This window comes from Macaca mulatta, chromosome 15 (assembly GCF_049350105.2).
Source record: "Macaca mulatta isolate MMU2019108-1 chromosome 15, T2T-MMU8v2.0, whole genome shotgun sequence".
Classification (NCBI taxonomy): Eukaryota; Metazoa; Chordata; class Mammalia; order Primates; family Cercopithecidae; genus Macaca; species Macaca mulatta.
This window is the reverse complement of record NC_133420.1, coordinates 46381642-46401819: the sequence shown is the minus strand read 5'-3', so window position 1 is coordinate 46401819 and position 20178 is coordinate 46381642. Positions and strand designations below refer to the sequence as shown.

The window sequence follows — 20178 nt, the reverse complement described above, 5'->3', positions numbered from 1 at the left end:
TCAGACAATGTCAAGTGCCTGGTAGTTTGAAAATAAAAATTTTCTTCCATGAGAGTTGGATGTGAACAATAGGAAGAGGAGACAAGGAGAGGGAGAAAGCAATGTTAGTGGTCTGAAATGGGTTGCAGTATAGCTAGAACGCAACATGACTTCCTTGGAGAAACTGGCTTTGAGCCGAGAGTAGATTACAATTAGTGGTAAGGTAGGGTTTCATCTTACCTCATTTTTAATTTCCTTACTGTTCTGATTTTAATAGCTAATTGTATTGCTTATGCCATTTGTCTTTATAATCTGTATATCTATAAACTCAGTGTACTCCCTTAATTGGAGAACTTCCGGTTTTCTTGAGATGAAAGTATTTTTTTAAATCACTTTGCTTTAGTAGTCCACCTGTAGTTTCTTAGAAGAACTTAATATTCTTTGATTTTCGTACTTAGCTTTACAGCAGCTTTGTATTAAATTGCTTATTTGAGACACTGCTTTTGAAAGGTCATTTTAGTGGTAACAGATCAGTTTGTGGGAAGAATGTGTCTTTAAGCTTCTACCCACTTGACTCTCAGTACGGTTTAATTTTCCCTTTGCAGTCTCTATTCACTTGCCTCAGTTTTTACCCTATTGCCTCGGTTTTTCCATAGCTATTTTTGCTACTGGGGAGTCATCCCTCTTAATTTTTTTGGACAGGGTAGCTCAAATAGTCAGAAGGAAGATGATATGCACACTACACTTCTCATGGTGACTGGTTTTCATGCTCTTATTTCTTTTCTTTTAGCCTTTATTTTTCTCGGTAGCACCAATGAAAAGAATAGAGAAGACACAGATGTGATAGCCTTAATGCAGCACTTATTAAGTAGGTAGACATGAGTATCATTCAGTTGTATTTTTAGTGTTTTTATATTACTGCTTTGGAGTTTGGGAGTTTAGAAGCCAATTTTGGAGTATTGAAAGCTGTTTTGAAGCAAAAAAATTGTATGTTCTAGCTTGTGTTTATATGTTTAATAATTTTAGAAATTTGAATTAAATGTGTTAACGTCAATCAATTAAATACATAGTTTTTTAAAAAATAAGATATAATTGTATATACTTGTTTTTTCAGACTAAAAAATGTGAAACAGCCTTTTGTAATTCAGAAAGAAGGATATAAATAAAATTAATTGTAAAATAAGCTTTGCAGTGAGAAAACTGAAAGATTTTCAAGCTCTGTAAAAGTAGATGCAAAGGAGAATTAATGTTTATGAATGAAAGAAATTTTTTATTGATTATGAATGAATCTTAGAGCATAGCTTAGAGTCTTGTGCATTATCATTGTGAAGCTTAATCTCGCATTTCAGTTTTTAACTGTCCTCTTTCATTTTCCCCATTCAACCACTCTTAAAATTGGTTATGGAATTTTTATGTTGTGGTGCTTGTGAGACAATAGTCATGGGACTTAAATGCTTGAGGAAATTAGTGAGGGGTTTAGTTGTATAAATATATATATATATATTTTTAAGACAGTATCTTGCTTTGTCACCTAGGCTGAAGCATAGTAGCACAGTCATGACTCACTGCAGCCTCGGCCTCCCAGGCTCAAGCAGTCCTCCCACCTCACCCTCCCTAGTAGCTGGGACTATGGGCATGTGCTACCACACCTGGCTAATTTTTGTATTTTTTGTAGAGGGTGTTGCCATGTTGCTGGGGTTGGTCTTGAACTCCTGGGCTCAAGCAATCTCCCCACCTCAGCCTCCTAAAGTGCTGGGATTACAAACGTGAGCCACCATGTCGTACTGAAAGAATTTTTAAAAGTAGCCCCAGGGATATATGTATCCATTGATTATGAACATTTCTAATGACTCCATAACTGATTTATTGTGAACGAAGATTTTGGTCAGGCGTGGTGGCTTGTGCTTGTGATCCCAGCACTTTGGGAGGCTGAGGTGGGAGGATTGCTTGAGGCCAGGTGTTCAAGACCAGCCTGGGCAACCCCACCTTCAAAAAAAATAAAAATTAAAAAATTGAAATAAAAACATTTTTTGGAAATTACAGTTTAGAATGATCTCAAGAGCTCTTGTTTTCACTTAGAGTAGTAGTTCTTTTTCCATTTAGTTATATCATTTAAGTGGGTTGAGGAGAAAGCTATTTTGACATTCATTGTAAAATGAATAATAGTATCTGCAGATTATTTTATTCTTTGTTGGTACATAATTTTGTTTTCTAATTATAAAAGTATATTTAGCTGTATAAATAGAACATTTGGAAAGCAGAAAAGTGCAAAGTACCTGCAATCTAAGGGAAATGTTTGATCTCACAGCATTTTATTTACTTTGTAAAAACCAAATACAATGACAAATGTTCCACAGGAGACTAAAGTTAAACCACTGAAATCACGCATATCTGAGTGTGAACGGACAAGGCATTTGTGTCACCACGAAGTCAAGGAGACACAAAATAAACATTTACGTGACTGCCAGGTGCAGTGTCCTTTCATATTTGCATTTTGCCTGGTATGAACATCGTTTTACCAGAGTATGGAAATGTTTTCATTTTGGACATAACTTTCTCTTCTCGTATTCAGTTGGGACCATCAGAGGCCATTTGGGGGAAATAATAGAACATATGTTGGAGTTTTAAAATTTTATTTGATTTTGGACATGTGCAAGAAAATTTGCTACTACTGGTACTTGCTCTGAATTTCTAGGTTTCAATTTTTGTAAGACTATACTAGTTGCCCTGAAAGATCTCTGTGCTGTATACATCTTACAGATCTACTTTTGTACTGATACTCATTCCTTGGGAAGACATAAAAGAATGAAAAGGCGATGCAGTTCATTTTCCACAACATTGAACATTCATTTGTCACCAGCATAGAAAGGATTTGGGGAGAGATTAAGCAGTAGCAGGAATAGTCAGTAATCTGCATCTAAAGGGGCTTGATGGCTTTACTTCAGTACATTCTGGCCATGTGAAGAATACCTAAATTAACTATCAGAGTTATTAACAGAGTGAACCTATCATAACTATGATTTTTTTTTCTTTTTTGCAATTATAGAATTAATTAATTTATTTATTTTTCCTTTTGAAGCAGAGTCTTGCTCTGCCACCCAGGCTGGAGTACAGTGCCACAATCTTGGCTCACTGCAACCTCCACCTCCTGGGTTCAAGCGATTCTCCTGTGTCAGCCTCCCGAGTAGCTGGGATTACAGGCGCATGCCACTACCCCTGGCTAATTTTTGTATTTTTATTAGAGAGAGGATTTCATCGTGTTGGCCAGTCTGGTCTTGAATTCCTGACCTCAGTTGATCCACCCACCTCAGCCTCCTAAAGTGCTGGGATTGCAGGTGTGAGCCACCATGCCTGGCCTGATTTAACAATTTTAATACAGGGATTCTTAGCAAATAAAATATCTGATCAAATTGTGAAGACACAGAGCTGATAGCTGAAAAACGATTCCTGGTTAAAAGCTGATACTTTAGAAAATACTTGGAATGCTGCTTCCAATTTGGTGTAATTTCCAATATGAAAAACAAATGAATCTTACGTATTTGAGTCTGAACTTATTTTGGATAATATGAATATGAGAGTCTCTTTTATGCTCTGGCTAATCAGAAAGTATTTGTTTTTAATTAAAAATTGTGTTTAAGCACTGTAATCAATAAAAATTAAAACTTTTAACCTTGCATCTGAATAAAGGCAGACTGTACCTCCCTTACTTATGACCTCCCTACTTAACACTAGTATAACATTTTTCTTCCCATTGAGTATATATCTAGTACTATATTTTTACAAAGTTTTCTCTTGCTGGGGAAAATAAAAGCTGAGATTAGTTTTTTATTGTACTTTATGGAATTGTATTACTTATAAACATTTCCTTTCATCATATGCAGTCATACTTACAAAATAGAATTAAAAAGGCATTAAAGGCTAGGCATAGTGGCTCATGCCTATAATACCAGCATGTTGGGAGGCTGAGGTGGGCAGATCACTTGAGCTCAAGCATTCAAGACCAGCTCGTCGTCTGTACTAAAAATACAAAAATTAGCCAGGTATGGTGGTGCACACCTGTAGTCCCAGCAGTTACTAGGGAGGCTGAGGTGGGAGGATTGCTTGAGCCTGGGAAGTTGAGGCTATAGTGAGCCAAGATCACACCACTGCACTCCAGCCTGGGTGACAGTGAAAGACATTGTCTCAAAAAAAAAAAGCATTAAAGAAACTATGCTATGTTTGGGAAAACAAGGAACTCTTTAGAGCAAGCCTTGCTGAGCAGCCTCCTATAGTAGGAAAGCTCATTGTTACTTTTGTCCTTTGAAAAGTCACTTAACCTCTCTAATCATTATTGTGAAGGTTGTTGCCTTTTTGGTGGCTCAACCAAACATTGTTTTGTGAGTCTGAATGGGAGGCTGGCTGACACTTTCGTGACTTAGAGTCAGCTCTTAAGGAAATTTCAGGAGGATGGTAGAAGTAGGGCTCTTTCCATTTTCAGATTTTATCTGGTCTCTGGAGACCAGGTAACTGTCAAGTTGGTTTCAGTACCTCTTGCGTGGCAAGTTTGGTCAGTCATTAGAGGTGGATATTGGATAGAATAGATAATAACAGCAGTAGGTAGGTAGAAAGTACGAGGAGAATAGACATTGTTTTCCCCATCGACTTAATTATTAAAACATGTTTTTCATTTTTTTTTTTTTTTTGAGACGGAGTCTCACGCTGTTGCCCAGGCTGGAGTGCAGTGGCGCGATCTCGGCTCACTGCAAGCTCCGCCTCCCGGGTTCCCGCCATTCTCCTGCCTCAGCCTCCTAAGTAGCTGGGACTACAGGCGCCCGCCACCGCGCCCGGCTAATTTTTTGTATTTTTAGTAGAGACGGGGTTTCACTGTGGTCTCGATCTCCTGACCTTGTGATCCGCCCGCCTCAGCCTCCCAAAGTGCTGGGATTACAGGCTTGAGCCACCGCGACCGGCCCATGTTTTTCATTTGAAAAAAAAGTCTTGCTAGCTAAACCTTCTTCGTTAACTTTAGTCTTGGTTCTTTTGTGATCAACTGCAAATTTATTTTATTTTTATTTTTATTTTTTTTCCCCAAGACAGTTTCACTCTTGCTGCCCAGGCTGGAGTACAATGGCTCGATCTCAGCTCACTGCAACCTCCCTCCGCCTCCCAGGTTCAGGCAATTCTCCTGCCTCAGCTTCCCAAGTAGCTGGGATTACAGGCGTATGCCACCACACCTGGCTAATTATTGCATTTTTAGTAGAGATGGGGTTTCACCATGTTGGTCAGGCTGGCCTCGGAACTCCTGACCTCAGGTGATCCACCCGCCCTGGCCTCCCAAAGTGCTGGAGTTACAGGCATGAGCCACCATGCCTGGCCCACAAATTTTTTTATTGACAATTTTTGCTGAGATTATAGGTAGTGGGCAAACAATTGTTATTATGCTCACAAGCACTATAAACATTTTATTTCTACTTTTTACTTGTGTGTGCTTATCAGTGAAAGTAAATATAACAGACTTTGTCATTCTCTTGAGTTAGTTAGCTTTGTTATGCTTTCAGGGACATAATTAACCTCCCTTCTGTGCTTAAAAATGTTCAACCAGTTTTATGTTGTCGTCTTTTTGTTTTGTTTTGTTTTGTTTCTTGAGATTGTGTCGCACGCTGTCACCCAGGCTGGAGTGCAGTGGCGTGATCTGGGCTCACTGCAGCCTCCGCCTCCTGGGTTCAAGTGATTCTCCTGCCTCAGCCTCCCAAGTAGCTGGGATTACAGGCACGTGCCACTACACTTGGCTAATTTTTTGTATTTTTAGTAGAGACAGGGTTTCACCGTGTTGCCCAGGCTGGTCTCAGAAACCTGACCTCAAGTGATCCACCAGCCTTGGCTTCCTGAGGTGCTGGGATTACAGGCATGAGCCACCGTGCCTGGCCATTCAAACAGTTTTAGAAAAGATTTGGTAGGAAATTTGTCATTGAGTCAACATGAATTTATTACCACTTCTGGGGGGAAAAAAAAAATCACTGCTTAGAATACATATCCTACAAATAATAGAGTAGTATTTTTGTATGTTAAGGACAAATACTTAAAAAATTTAGTTGTTGGCTGAGCGCGGAGGCTCACGCCTGTAATCCCAGCACTTTGGGAGGCAGAGGCAGGCAGATCACAAGGTCAGGAGTTCCAGACCAGCCTGGCCAATGAAACTCCGTCTCTACTAAAAATGCAAAAGTTAGCCAGACATGGTAGCGGGCGTCTGTAGTCCCAATTACTCCTACTCGGGAGGCTCAGGTAGGAGAATCGATTGAACCTGGGAGGCAGAGGTTGCAGTAAGCTGAGATCATGCCACTGCTCTCCAGCCTGGGCGACAACGCAAGACTCCATCTCAAACAAAAAAAAAAATTGTTAATGGAAATTTAGGGGTTCAGCTCAGGATTTTATAAATCTGGCTGCATGTCAAATCACCCCAGAGACTCAAAAGTCTAGAATAGGGTCCAATTCTCTTTTTAAAATAAATGCCCCAGGGTAATTTCTTTTTTTTATTTTTCTTTTTTCCTTTTTTTTTTTTTTTTTTTTTGCGACAGGGTCTCACTCTGTCTCCCAGGCTGAAACGTAGTGGCACAGTCTTTGGCTCACTGCAGCCTCAACCTCCTGGGCTCAAGCAGTCCTCCCACCTCAGCTTCCCAAGTAGCTGGGACCACAGGCATGCCTCACCGTGCCCAGCTAATTTTTAAAATGTTTTGTAGAGACATGGCCTCGCCTTTTTTCCCAGGCTGCTCTCGAACTCCTAGGCACAAGCAGTCTTCCCACCTTAACCTCCCAAAGTGCTGGGATTACAGGCATGAGCCACCTTGCCCAGCCCCAGGGTAATTTTGTCACAGCTAGGCAAGTGTTAAGAAATGCCTTTCTTAATTTACTGTTAAAAATCTAAACATAGCACTGGGCAAAATAAAGTTGTGGGTATTTTCTTAGTTACAAGACTAAACATTCATTTCAAGATAGTAAATGTCCATTCAAATCAAATTCTCTTTTGTTTCATAAAGTTATAAAACAAAAAGTGTAATCTTACTTTGTCCTTTTCATGTGATGAATTTGGAAGGGCCCTTTAAATTTATATAATTTGATTTTATATGAAATTTGTTGTACCTTCATGAAATAATATTAAGTGTAGAGACAAAGCTTCTACAGAGAGGGTGTGTTTATTTTGCTTCCTTTTAATGTCACTTTTTATTCTGCTAGGCACCCTGTGAGCAGTTAGTGAATCTTCAGTAGTGATGGCCATGGAGAAGCTTGAGATCCAGTTAATTCCTAGGAGATTCTATCTGGGAATGGCAAGACTGCAGTTGTGGGCACTGCCAGTCTCTTCCTTATTTCTTCTGCTTGCAGATAGGCTCCTAATCAGGAGAAGCTTCATTCCATTAAAGCTTCATTCCATTAAAGCTTCATTCCATTAAAGCAACACATAAGTGTTTGCATCCGTTGTGAATGCTGTCTTTTGAAACTTCGCGTAATACAATTGCTTGTTTATTCCTGTGCTTTTTGTTCAATCAATAAATGCTAGTAAGTGCTTTTTTGTTTTTTAAAGAATTTAACTTACATACAATGCTTTTTGACTAGTATGAAGTACTCCTTTGTGTACAAGATCATGATGATCCAGCCATTGATGTATGTAAGAAGCTTCTTGGAAAATATCCAAATGTTGATGCTAGATTGTTTATAGGTAAGTAAATTCTGTAGTAACCATTTTCCATTGCTAGTGTAAAGTATCAGTAATCTCTGCATTGAACTGAAGATTAAGGTGTTAGCCATGTTTGTTTTAAACATGTTTGGTGGAGTACTGAATATGTTTATGTCCTTTTGAGAAAAGTTATAAAAACAAAGTTTTTTCATATCTGAGATGAACAAAGTCACACAAAAAATAATATTTTTCCCATTAATCAGACATGAGGGTCTGTTATCTTTTGTTTCTTCAATATTTTAAATGTGTGGTGTTTTCTGTATCTTATTGACTATAATTGGAGTGAATGATATAATTCACTTTTATTATATTACAAGAAGGGTATTTTTCCAAAAGCCTACAGACTTATTTTAAAGACTTATTAAGGTGTGTTTGCCCTTAATTTTTTTTTTTTTTAACATAGAACTGATGTGATCTCTCTAGAAAACAAGTAAGTCATGTATAACGATACCAGATCATTGCTATTTGAAGATAGAGCAATGATTTAAATTTTTTATTAGCTTAAAATGCAATTTTGAAAATTAATGTAAGTGTAGCACGCCTGCAGATTAATCAGGACCATTACAAATCTATCAACTCATGGTCAGAGACGCTCATTCTTCACATGTGCGATCTTAAACTATTTACTATCATATATTTATGGGGTTTCTTTGTTTTTTTTTTTTTTTTTTTTTAAAAGACGGATTGTTTGCTCTTACCACCCAGGCTGGAGTGCAATGGCGCAACTTCAGCTCACTGCAACCCCTTCCTCCTGGGTTCAAGCAGTTCTCCTGCTTCAGCCTCCTGAGCAGCTGGGATCACAGGCGTGCATCACCATGCCCAGCTAATTTTTTTCTATTTTTAGCAGAGACAAGGTTTCACCATGTCAGTCAGGCTGGTCTCGAACTGCTGACCTCAGGTGATCCACCTGCCTCAACCTCCCAAAGTGCTGGGATTATAGCCTCCCCAGTAACTGGGATTACACTCATGTGCCACCACACTCAGCTAATTTTTTTGTATTTTTAGTAGAGATGGGGTTTCACCATGTCAAACTGATCTCGAATTCCTGACCTCAGGTGGCAGGTGATCCACCCCCTGTCGACCTCCCAAAGTGCTGGGATTACAGGCGTGAGCCCATGGTGCCCGGCCATGTGTATTTATATTTAATATGTCTTTATTAAATATCATCTCACTGTATTTATGAATTTATACTGTTTTAATTATAGCTTCAAAATGACACCTATAGCTTTTTTCCTTAGGATTATTTTTTAAATTGACAAATAAAATTTGTATATATTTTTGGTGTACGGCTTGATGTTTTGAAATATATATATACATTGTGGAATAGCTTATTAAGTTGATTAACATATGCATTTCTGCACATATTTATTCATGGTGGGAAATCTCTCTTAGCAGTTTTCAAGTAAACAACACATTGTTGTATACTTTCTCATGTACTTATACTGTATTTGTGGTGAGAGATCTACTCTCAATCATTTTCAAGTATACCATACATTGTTGTTAGCTATAGTTGCCATGTTGTACAATTGCCGTTAAATATTGACTCATACTTAACTATTAAGGCCGGGACTTAAGAATTAGAAAAAGTGAAACAGTGAATTTTCAAAGGTAAATGATACAGGTTTCCTTTTGAAAATGGAGAGTTTTTTCCTAAATATATTATTATGAATAATAGAGAATGTTACATAATATGAAAGAATGTTTATTTGAATTGTTAAATATGCAAGTACTTTTCATTTCTATCATGTATCTTTATACTATATTTTTAATGTTGCATAAATCTTTTACTATTGTATCTTTACATTTTTAGGTGGTAAAAAGGTTGGCATTAATCCTAAAATTAATAATTTAATGCCAGGATATGAAGTTGCAAAGTATGATCTTATATGGATTTGTGATAGTGGAATAAGAGGTGAGGTTTTTTTCTTATTTATCTTATGAAACTATTAATTTGAAGAAAAATACTAAAAGCAATCTGCAGATACATTCATGAGTTCTTTTTATTTGCCTGAAAGAGTAATTTATTTCATCATTATTTCATGGTGATACATCCAGTTAATGCTTACTAAGATTTTGATTTTTTTCATCCTAAACTAGAATGTTGCATGTATTAAAATGTTTTCATTTTGAAGAGAAAATTTCAACCATTAAATTAAAAATGGTCGTGGTTCATTATATAATCTACAAGCTTTCCCATGGGTGTAACTTTTCCCTTGTTTGCCTGACACTTACCTTTAATGTGTTTCGGCTTGCGTAATACACTGTCTCACACAGGGACAGAAATTAATAGGTGCATATTTTATTAGAACACGTACACTTACCAGACTATACGCATGACTTTTTACTTAAATGATTTTAGCAAGAAGCCTTTCATATACTGAAATTATAACTTGGGTTTGTGAACACTTATAATAGTTTCAGTGTTCTATAATATTTTGTTATATTCTAATTGCCTTAAGTTTCTTAACCCCAATACTATTCACATCTTGGGCTTTGTTGTGGGAGCTGTCTTCTAGGATGTTTAGCAGCATCTCTGGTATCTACCCATGCGATGCCAGTAGTATCCCCTTCTCAGTAGTAAAAGCAAAAATATCTTCAGATGTTGCCAGATGTCCCCTGTGGGGCAGAATTGCCCCCAGTTGAGAAGCGCTGACCTAGAATGAGTATTTAAAGTCCAAATACAACTTCTCTTTATATAGTAGATTTAGTTCTTAAAGACTTGGAGGAAATGAAAAATAAAGTCATGTAAAAATGATATGAGATGTTTGCTATTTAAAGATTGGGCAATAATTTAAATATTTTGTCAGCTTAAAATGCAAATTAGAAAATGAACATAAGTGTCGCACTCCTATGAGTTAATCAGGACTATTACAAATCTATCAACTCCTGGTCAGAGATGATGTTCCTTCTTCATATTTGCTATCTTCAATTATTCACTATCGTATGTTTTTCAGTGTACAGATCTCTGTTCAATATAATCACATTCCATTCCGGTGTGCAAATCTGATACTCACAGAGAAAGTAGTCTCATCTCCTATGATTGGAGAGTAGAGAAGCCAGCACGAGAACTGAGGTCCTTTTACCTCTGCTCCTGAACCTTTTCCACTAGGACACATTGTCCTTACTCCAATTTAGAAGTTCCGACAGGGGGGTAATCTTTTACTAAGTATATTCTGCCTCTGGTACATAGTAGGTATATACTTTTCTTTTGTTTTCTTTTTTTTTTTTTTTTGAGATGGAATCTTGCTCTGTCGCCCAGGCTGGAGCACAGTGGCGCGATCTCGGCTCACTGCAAGCTCCGCCTCCCGGGTTCACGCCATTCTCCTGCCTCAGCCTCCCAAGTAGCTGGGATTACAGGCGCCCGCCACCTCGCCCGGCTAATTTTTTGTATTTCTAGTAGAGACGGGGTTTCACTGTGTTAGCCAGGATGGTCTCGATCTCCTGACCTCGTGATCCACCCACCTTGGCCTCCCAAAGTGTTGGGATTATAGGCATGAACCACTGCGCCTGGTATATACTTTTCAAAGTATATTCTGCCTCTGGTACATAGTAGGTATATACTGGGCTAAAAAATGTATGAATTAGCTTTCAAGAATCAGGCCCTTTTGAAATTTTGTATTCTCCTCAGAAAGGTGGTGGAGATTCATTTTATTAGAGCCATATGTTTAAAATAATGTTTTTATTAAGAGTTTAATAACAATTCACCAAATATATTTTATATTAGTGGGCATTCTACTAAAAAGAAATTTTCTTTTCTCCCCCTCTCTGCCTTTTTTTAAAATTGTAGTAATTCCAGATACACTGACTGACATGGTGAATCAAATGACAGAAAAAGTAGGCTTGGTTCACGGGCTGCCTTACGTGGCAGACAGACAGGGCTTTGCTGCCACCTTAGAGCAGGTGAGTATGGTGGTTATAAATCATGTTCGTGGTATCAGCCCCCTCATCTCCCAGAAGCTTGAGGCTATGGGAGCAAGAATTAGGTATCTCAAGTTAACTGTATTAAGTCCATTTCGGAACCTGCTATGTTCTAGAAGCCCTGAGTTGAGAGCAGCTGTTTTCATTAGTGAGGAAATTCTTGGGCCCCTGACTGTACCCTGGCAGTGAACAGCTGTGCTCAGGAAATGCCTGTGGTCTTACTGCCAGCTGAACAGTCTAACCTCCTGCCTTGTAGTATTCACTTCCAGTTCTAGAGTTCAGTTCTTCATATTGTTCTTTCAAACGTTCAATCTGAAAAGAATCACTGCCCCCGGCTTTTTTTTTTTTTTTTTTTTTTGACGGAGTCTTGCTGTGTTGCCCACGCTGGAGTGCAGTGGCATGATCTCGGCTCACTGAAACCTCCATTTCCCAGGTTCAAACGATTATTCTGCCTCAGCCTCCCAAGTAGCTGGGATTTCAGGTGTGCTACCACGCCTGGCTAACTTTTGTATTTTTAGTAGAAATGGGGTTTCACCATGTTGGCCAGGCTGGTCTCAAACTCCTGACCTCAAGTGATCCGCCTGCCTCAGCCCTCCCGAAATGCTGGGATTAAAGGCATGAGCCACTGCTCCCAGCCCTGAAAAGAATCTTTTTAAAATATCACAAAGTATTTCAAATATACAGAAAAGAAAATTTATTCATACAAGTCCTTATAAAACCCATTTGATGTCCTTTTAAAACATATTTCTAATAATTGTCTGAGAAAGTTATGTTTTCATTTTATTTTTTCTCCACCTTAGAAATAGTAACATGCATAGGAAACTGTAAATAATGGAAAAGTATAAGATGCAAAAAAACAAAAACCAACAACCTAGAACCCTAACAGTTACAGGAAGTTTCTGGATTTTTTGGGAGTTTTTTGTTTTTTGGGGGTTTTTTTGGTTTTTTTTGAGACGGAGTCTCGCTCTGTCACCCGGGCTGGAGTGTAGTGGCGCTATCTCGGCTCACTGCAAGCTCTGCCTCCCGGGTTGACACCATTCTCCTGCCTCAGCCTCCTGAGTAGCTGGGACTACATGTGCCTGCCACCATGCCCGGCTAATTTTTTGTATTTTTGATAGAGACAGGGTTTCACTGTGTTGGCCAGGATGGTCTTAATCTCCTGACCTCATGATCTGCCCTCCTCAGCCTCCCAAAGTGCTGGGATTACAGGCGTGAGCCACCGCGCCCAGCCAGAAGTTTCTGTCTTTAAAAATAAAGGTTAAATCATTTGGGCACTTTGGAGTCTTTATTTCCCCCCCTCCCTTCTGGGCTCTTTAGAAAACATTGTTGAGATAGTATTCTAAAAGTAATCTATATCTTATTTTTGTGACTTTGTAAGCTTTTCCCATATCATTAATAGCTTTTTTATTGGCTGTATTGTAGGCTATCCTGCGTGTGTCCTATGCTTGAGTTAATCATTCCTGTACTGTTAAACATTTGGGAGGAAAAATTTTTTGTAATGTTACAAGGACAGATACATGATTTCAGTCTTTAAATATGTCAACTTGCTCTTAAGCATATCTGCATTTATATTCTCTTGAATTGCAGTCTTATGATTGCCACATATCTGAGGGGGTAAAGGTACATTGTGGGAACTTGCGTGTGACCTTTGGCAATTTGAACTGTGAGCTCTTTCTTAATATTGCCTGTAAATGTATTTGTTCTACTGCAAGAAATTGTTAGTCTTAAATGCCAGAATCTTTGTTTAGAAAAAGAAACTGAGTAGCCGCTTTAAAATAAAATACAATCTATTCTAATATACCAAATTGTATTTTTGTCTTAGAAATATCCAAATTGGTATAGATGTCAATAACATCTCCATGATGTATATGTCAATAAACATCTCCCAAAATACACCCATCCCCTTAGTGTAGGTTTAATCTCTGGCAGTCACTCTGCCATACTTAGAATGAATCATTCTCAGCTGTAAAGAAATCCTGGGTGCATTCAGCTCAGTGACTAACAGCTCATTCCTAAGACCTCAGTAACTGCTAGGGAATTACGATGTGTGCCTCTGTTCTTAGAAGCCAGGTTCGATTCAGTCCTACCAACACTAGGACTTCACTGGAGTCTGGGTTCAGGGTAGGTAGCAAGAATCATAATCTTAATTGCCCCTTAGAATTGTCTTGCGCTGCACTGTGTGTGTAACTCCAGACATTGAGAAAGATCACTACTGTTTATTTCAGGCTAATTAGAAAAGGCGACATATCTGAGGTGTAAATAATAAATAGGATTTTGTGTCTGCTAAGTAGGGTAATAACAGTCCTTTTCTACCATTGATTTATCAGCTTATGTATCTTACGACTTCAGAGTATATGTAGAGAAATGGCAGTAGGGGATGAGAGAATTTTAGTATCCCCCTTATGAAAAATACATTGAAAAAAATGGGGAAATTGGGAAGAGTCTTAGTGACTAAGGGAGAGGGAGCAGCTAGCTACAAAAGGATGCAAGAAAAGGAATTAAGAAATAGGATTGTGTCCCTTCCCCCCCCAAAAAAGAAATAGGATCGTCCTGAAGGTTGATAGACCTATGGGTGGTATGTGTATGCATGTATGTATATATAAACACATATATGTAACATACAAATATGTATATTGATCCAAGTAAACAAAGTAGATGTGTGTGTATATTTACATGAACACCCTAAAAATAAGATACATTCAATATTTGTTCATCTTTTGTATGTCAATGAGTGATATTTTTACCCTATTTTGTCTCTAAATTGTTTTATTTGGATGCATTTTTAGATTACTAAGTGTGCTTGCACTATGAAAGCAATATTGTATACCACTTTGTATTCAGGTAGTTTACATAAGAATAATAGGATATTCATTCAATCATACTTTTAAAAAACATTGGGAAAAACAGTTCATAAACACCATACTTTTAATGTGAAATTCTAATTGTACACATTTGTGGTTTTTTGGGCAGGTATATTTTGGAACTTCACATCCAAGATACTATATCTCTGCCAATGTAACTGGCTTCAAATGTGTGACAGGAATGTCTTGTTTAATGAGAAAAGACGTGTTAGATCAAGCAGGAGGACTTATAGCTTTTGCTCAGTACATTGCCGAAGATTACTTTATGGCCAAAGCGATAGCTGACCGGTAAGAACTAAATGAAGCCATAGTGTTTTTATTACATAACTTCTGTTGGTTTATTCTTTTTGTTCAACCTGTAGATTAGGGCTTTTTAATTTAATTTTATTTTTTTGCTAGTAAGTACAGAATAGGTCAATTTGAATTTTTTTATTTTTGTTTTTGAGACAGAGTCTTGCTCTGTCACCTGGGCTGGAGTGCAGTGGCGCAATCTTGGCTCACTGTAGCCTCTGCCTCCTGGATTCAAGTGATTCTCGTGCATCAGCCACCAGAGTAGCTGGGACTACAGGCATGTACCAGCACGCACAGCTAATTTTTTTATTTTTAGTAGAGATGGGGTTTCTTTGTGTTGGCCAGGCTGGTCTTGAACTTCTGACCTCAAGTGATCTGCCCACCTTGACCTCCCAAAGTGCTGGGATTACAGGTATGAGCCACCACACCCAGCAGATCAATAATTTTAGAGAGTAATTCATATTCTAATTATAGAATTGTAGGTATGTACTAATGAAGAAAGTAAATGTTCTGATTCCTCTGCATTTTTCAAGTTAATGTGTTTTAAAGTGATTAAAAGGAAGTTTCTTTGTGATTAGAATTTTTACTGTATAGATATAAATTTCTGTGTTTTAGAAGAGTTAAAACTATCAGTTATTTTTATTTATTAAAAATAAACCAGTAGGTGAAAATTTAAAGACTATCATTTCAAAATTTGAAATTTGTCAGTGAATTATACAATACTTTGCTAAGAAGCCACTGAAAAATTCATATGACTGACTTAGCATTTCTGTATCACAAGATACTTGTTTTGTTTTTTTTTTGAAGCAGTCTCTCCCTGATGCCCAAGCTGGAGTGCAGTGGCACAATCTCGGCTCACTGCAACCTCCACCTCCTGGGTTCAAACGAGTCTCCTGCCTCAGCCTCCCAAGTAGCTGGGATTATAGGCGCCCGCCACCACGCTCAGCTACTTTTGTGTGTGTGTTAGTAGAGGCGGGGTTTCACCATTTTGGCCAGGCTAGTCTTGAACTCCTGACCTCGCGATCTGCCCGCCTCGGCCTCGCAAAGTGCTGGGATTACAGGCGTGAGCCACGGCACCCAACCTAAAATACTTGTTTTTAAAGGGGATCACTGCCTTGTGTGAGAATTTTTTTTTAATTTTAAAAAAACTAAAGTGTGTTTTAAATAAAAATTCTGTCGTGATTGTGTTAATGTGGTTCATGGTTTCCTGGTGTCTCCCATGAGACCCATAATGCCACTTTCTGTTTACATGTCTTGTTGAATATTCACACAACTTTGTTTGTTGTTTGGTTAGTAGTCATCAGAGACTCATCTATTAAATATGGAACCTCTCCATTGTTTTTCCAAATGACTGCATTTTAAGTTTTTTAAACTGTAAAGTAAGGAGGGTACAATTCTAGTTCTTAGATGGTGCTGTCATGGTCTAGCGTAATTGCTGAAACATCCATACGTATGGTAGACCTTAAGTAGTGTGCTAATCCTGAAAGCTGGGCTCACCCTCCATCCCGGCAATTGCCTGGTCTTTATAATGATTACTGAATGCATAACCAGTTACGCTTGCATGTGTTCATCATAACTTACTTTCTAATTGTCTTAATTTTCAGAGGTTGGAGGTTTGCAATGTCCACTCAAGTTGCAATGCAAAACTCTGGCTCATATTCAATTTCTCAGTTTCAATCCAGAATGATCAGGTAAATCAACTGTTTTCTTTTTATACTTCGTTAAAAGGAAAGGTGGGGTGGGGGGGTTAGTAATTTTTACAGGTTTAATGTAGTTAAATAAGTATACCTAAAGGTTAGATTTTTGTTTAGTTCCCGAAAATAGAGTTTAACTTCTGTGTTTAAGATAAATTTAATGTCTAAATATGTTTTATTTTCTGTATAACACTGAAAGCACTCAATAGAGAGACGTTGAGACTGAATTTTTTAATACGCTGATCTCTATTTTCTAACTTTCTATACTGATTAAATTTTATAATCTGTATTCATCAGAGCGTAGGCCATACAAATGAATTTATAGACATTTTTCTTTGACATCCTAGACAAAAATAGAAAAGAGAGTCATTAAAAAAAAATGTAGGTTGTGTGTGGTGCTTCACACCTGTAATCTCAGCGCTTTGGAAGGCCAAGGCGAGAGGATTGCTTGAGCCCAGGAGTTCGAGACCAGCCTGGGCAAAATGGATGAAACCCTGACTCTACAAAAAATGAAAAATTAGCCAAGTATGGTTTTCATGTGCACCTGTGGTCCCAGCTACTTGGTGGGGATAAGGTGGGAGGATCACTTGAGCCTGGGAGATTGAAGCTACAGTGTGTGCCACTGCAATCCGGCCTGGGTGACAGAGCAGAACCCCATCTCAAGTAAAAAAAAAAAAAAAAAAGAGTTTAAAAAGAATGGCCTTTCTATCACAAGGTAAAAAACTGATTATTTGGGGGAGAAAAAAATGGATTTGTCTTGTAACCAGGATGTTGTTTTAAAGAAAATGCTTTTTGTTTTTCTAGGTGGACCAAACTACGAATTAACATGCTTCCTGCTACGATAATTTGTGAGCCAATTTCAGAATGCTTTGTTGCCAGTTTAATTATTGGCTGGGCAGCCCACCATGTATTCAGATGGGATATTATGGTATTTTTCATGTGTCATTGCCTGGCATGGTTTATATTTGACTACATTCAACTCAGGGGTGTCCAGGTATGTGGATAGGCGTGAAAAGGTTGGCAGTCACTTGGTGGAACTAGAACTATTTGAATTTAGAAAAAGTTGAAGAAAATCTATCTGAGCCATTCTTCAGCTTCCCATTGTAAGTTAGTCTCAGGTTTGAACATCAGTTTCTCTAGTGGGATGTTGACACAAAACTTAAGTTGATTTGCAACTTTCTGTTGGTTATATAATCACTTTTATTAAGGTTCCAAAAACATGAAGTTAATTAAATCAGTGAGTATTCAAACTAATCATACATTAAGATAGCAGTTATTTTCATGCGTCTTCTAGTAACAGTTGGCGTTTTCTTGAATGGTATAACATGGCAGTTAAATTACATAAGGAAGCAGACTGGATTTTACATAGTATACTTAGAAAAGTGAAATGCAATTTTTTTTAGCCATGTCTTTAGTTTGACAGTGAGTGAAATTTAAAAAAATGTTTTTCCATTCGTAGGGTGGCACACTGTGTTTTTCAAAACTTGATTATGCAGTCGCCTGGTTCATCCGCGAATCCATGACAATATACATTTTTTTGTCTGCATTATGGGACCCAACTATAAGCTGGAGAACTGGTCGCTACAGATTACGCTGTGGGGGTACAGCAGAGGAAATCCTAGATGTATAACTACAGCTTTGTGACTGTATATAAAGGAAAAAAGAGAAGTATTATAAATTATGTTTATATAAATGCTTTTAAAGATCTACCTTCTGTAGTTTTATCACATGTATGTTTTGGTATCTGTTCTTTAATTTATTTTGCATGGCACTTGCATCTGTGAAAAAAAAAAAAAAACACATCTGTAGTCTTGGCCAAATGATACACTTTATTTTGTGGAAGTAGAGAATCAAGAGAATTGGTTCTAGGAACCTGGGTTTGTTCTTCATTGTTGTTTATTTTTTTAAAATAAATAAATATATATATAGATGCTCTGCAACAAACACTATGACAGTATCCTTCAGTAGAGAAAGTTTCTTATTTGTGAGTACACTCTTTTAGAACATTTACGGGTGGGATGGCAGCAGCTTTGCTTTAGGGTTTAGAAGAGACTAGAAGGAATGACTATTCATGTCCAAAGTGAATGGTTTAGTGCAGTGAACAACACACGGCGAGGTACTAACTGAGAAACTTTTTCATGCTTTATGCCTACCTCTTGTAGTTGTTGCAGAGCAAATATAAATTGTAATAAGGTAGCTAGGCCTTGCAGAAACAAACAGAAAAACTTAAAAAAATAAATAAATAAAAGAGCTAGAGTCTAGTATTTATATGAATCTGTGAGAGATATTTTGGTCTCACTGCAATGAACCAAAAGGGGCTGAGTTTGGTTTTTAATTGTAGCCATGTATTGAAGGCATCTTTTTGACCAACTCTTGTTGGTTCTGTCTTGAACCATTGTTAATCACTGTGCTGTAATTAGTATAGCTAAATCTTTTCCTTCCTTGCTCCTGCCCCAGCCCACCCCATCTTCCCTTAACATTTTTTCGGGGGGGGGGGTTGGGAGTGGTTTTGTTTTAGTGTGAGTGGATGTTTTGATAGTTGTAAGGAAAAAATGCATTTCAGACACATTTCACACATGAGCTATTTTCTTACACAGTATGTCTTATTGTTAATAAGAATGTAATTTCATGATACAAGTATTTAATATCTTTTTTAAGTCAGTAAATATTCTAGCCATCAATAAATAAATTGCAGTAGAGTATTAAGAGGGGATAAGATGAGTTTACTCTTAAAATTAATCAGTATCAAACTAAGTCTACTGTGTGTGGTTTTTTTTTTTTTTTTTACTATTATAGTTAGTCTAGTCTTATTTAAATTGGATTTTTGTATTCCAGTTTATATGACAAAATAGACTAGATCAGTGCTGGTTGTAAATGCATGCTGTACCCCACTGTTTTCTCCCCATCATGCCGCTAAACTTGCTCACCAGGTTGTGCTTAACTTGTGGTGAACTGGACTTGTTTTTGTTTTGTTTTTGTTTTTGTTTTTTTTAAAAAAAAAAAAAAACAAAAATGTAAGGGACAGTGCATAAGCCTTTTCTTTGTTTAGTAGTGGTGTTTTGCTTTTTCTTCAGGATTGGATGGCATGTTGTCCATAGGAATGCCTACTGCAGGGCTAATACTGGCAATATGGCAGCTGTAAATTCTGAGTTACTACAGTCTCCATGTCAAAGCATAATGTGTAGCATATTAGCAATAACTACATATTCATAGAAAACACTTTTCACTCTACTGAGCCAATTCATTTAATTGTCATATGTCTATATCCATGGTTTAAATGGCAACATATCTATAAGTGTGTATACACATTGTATTTAAGCTTTTCTCTGGGCCAAACTGCTTCGTCCTTTTTTCTTCCTTTTTTTTTTTTTTTTTTTTAGCCTTATGATGAATTTGTTTGAAGGGCATTTTCTTTATGAACAAAGGCTTGGATGCATATTCCTTTCTTTCTGTGAATGGGAATTGTTCCCTGAGGAAAGTTGCACAGTTAAAACCAGTCTGGTTGTGACCCACTACATGTTTTGTTTTTAATCACTATGACCTGAGTTGAACTTTGCTCACCATGTTTGTACTTGTTGGTCTGTTTAATGAAGTTTGGTTGATGCCATCCTTTGCACTGCCGAAGTGTAAACTTGTGTATTACTTAGCTTTCTGCTGATCTCATTATGGACAGTGTAACAACAAAACCAAAATGGCTGGACAGACTTCTTGTGTTTTGTAAATATAA

At 37.6% G+C, this 20178-nt stretch overlaps 1 protein-coding gene across 1 annotated transcript in view; it reads left to right on the top strand.

Annotated features, from left to right (window-relative positions):
• UGCG (UDP-glucose ceramide glucosyltransferase) overlaps positions 1-18173 on the top strand; it is a 36302-nt gene extending 18129 nt beyond the window's left edge. The window contains 7 exon segments of the mRNA NM_001257723.1: positions 7567-7669; positions 9498-9599; positions 11475-11587; positions 14576-14754; positions 16362-16448; positions 17256-17445; positions 17911-18173. Coding sequence (NP_001244652.1) covers positions 7567-7669; positions 9498-9599; positions 11475-11587; positions 14576-14754; positions 16362-16448; positions 17256-17445; positions 17911-18081 — 945 coding nt within the window. The 3' untranslated portion in view covers positions 18082-18173.
• Positions 18174-20178: the final 2005 nt, after the last annotated feature.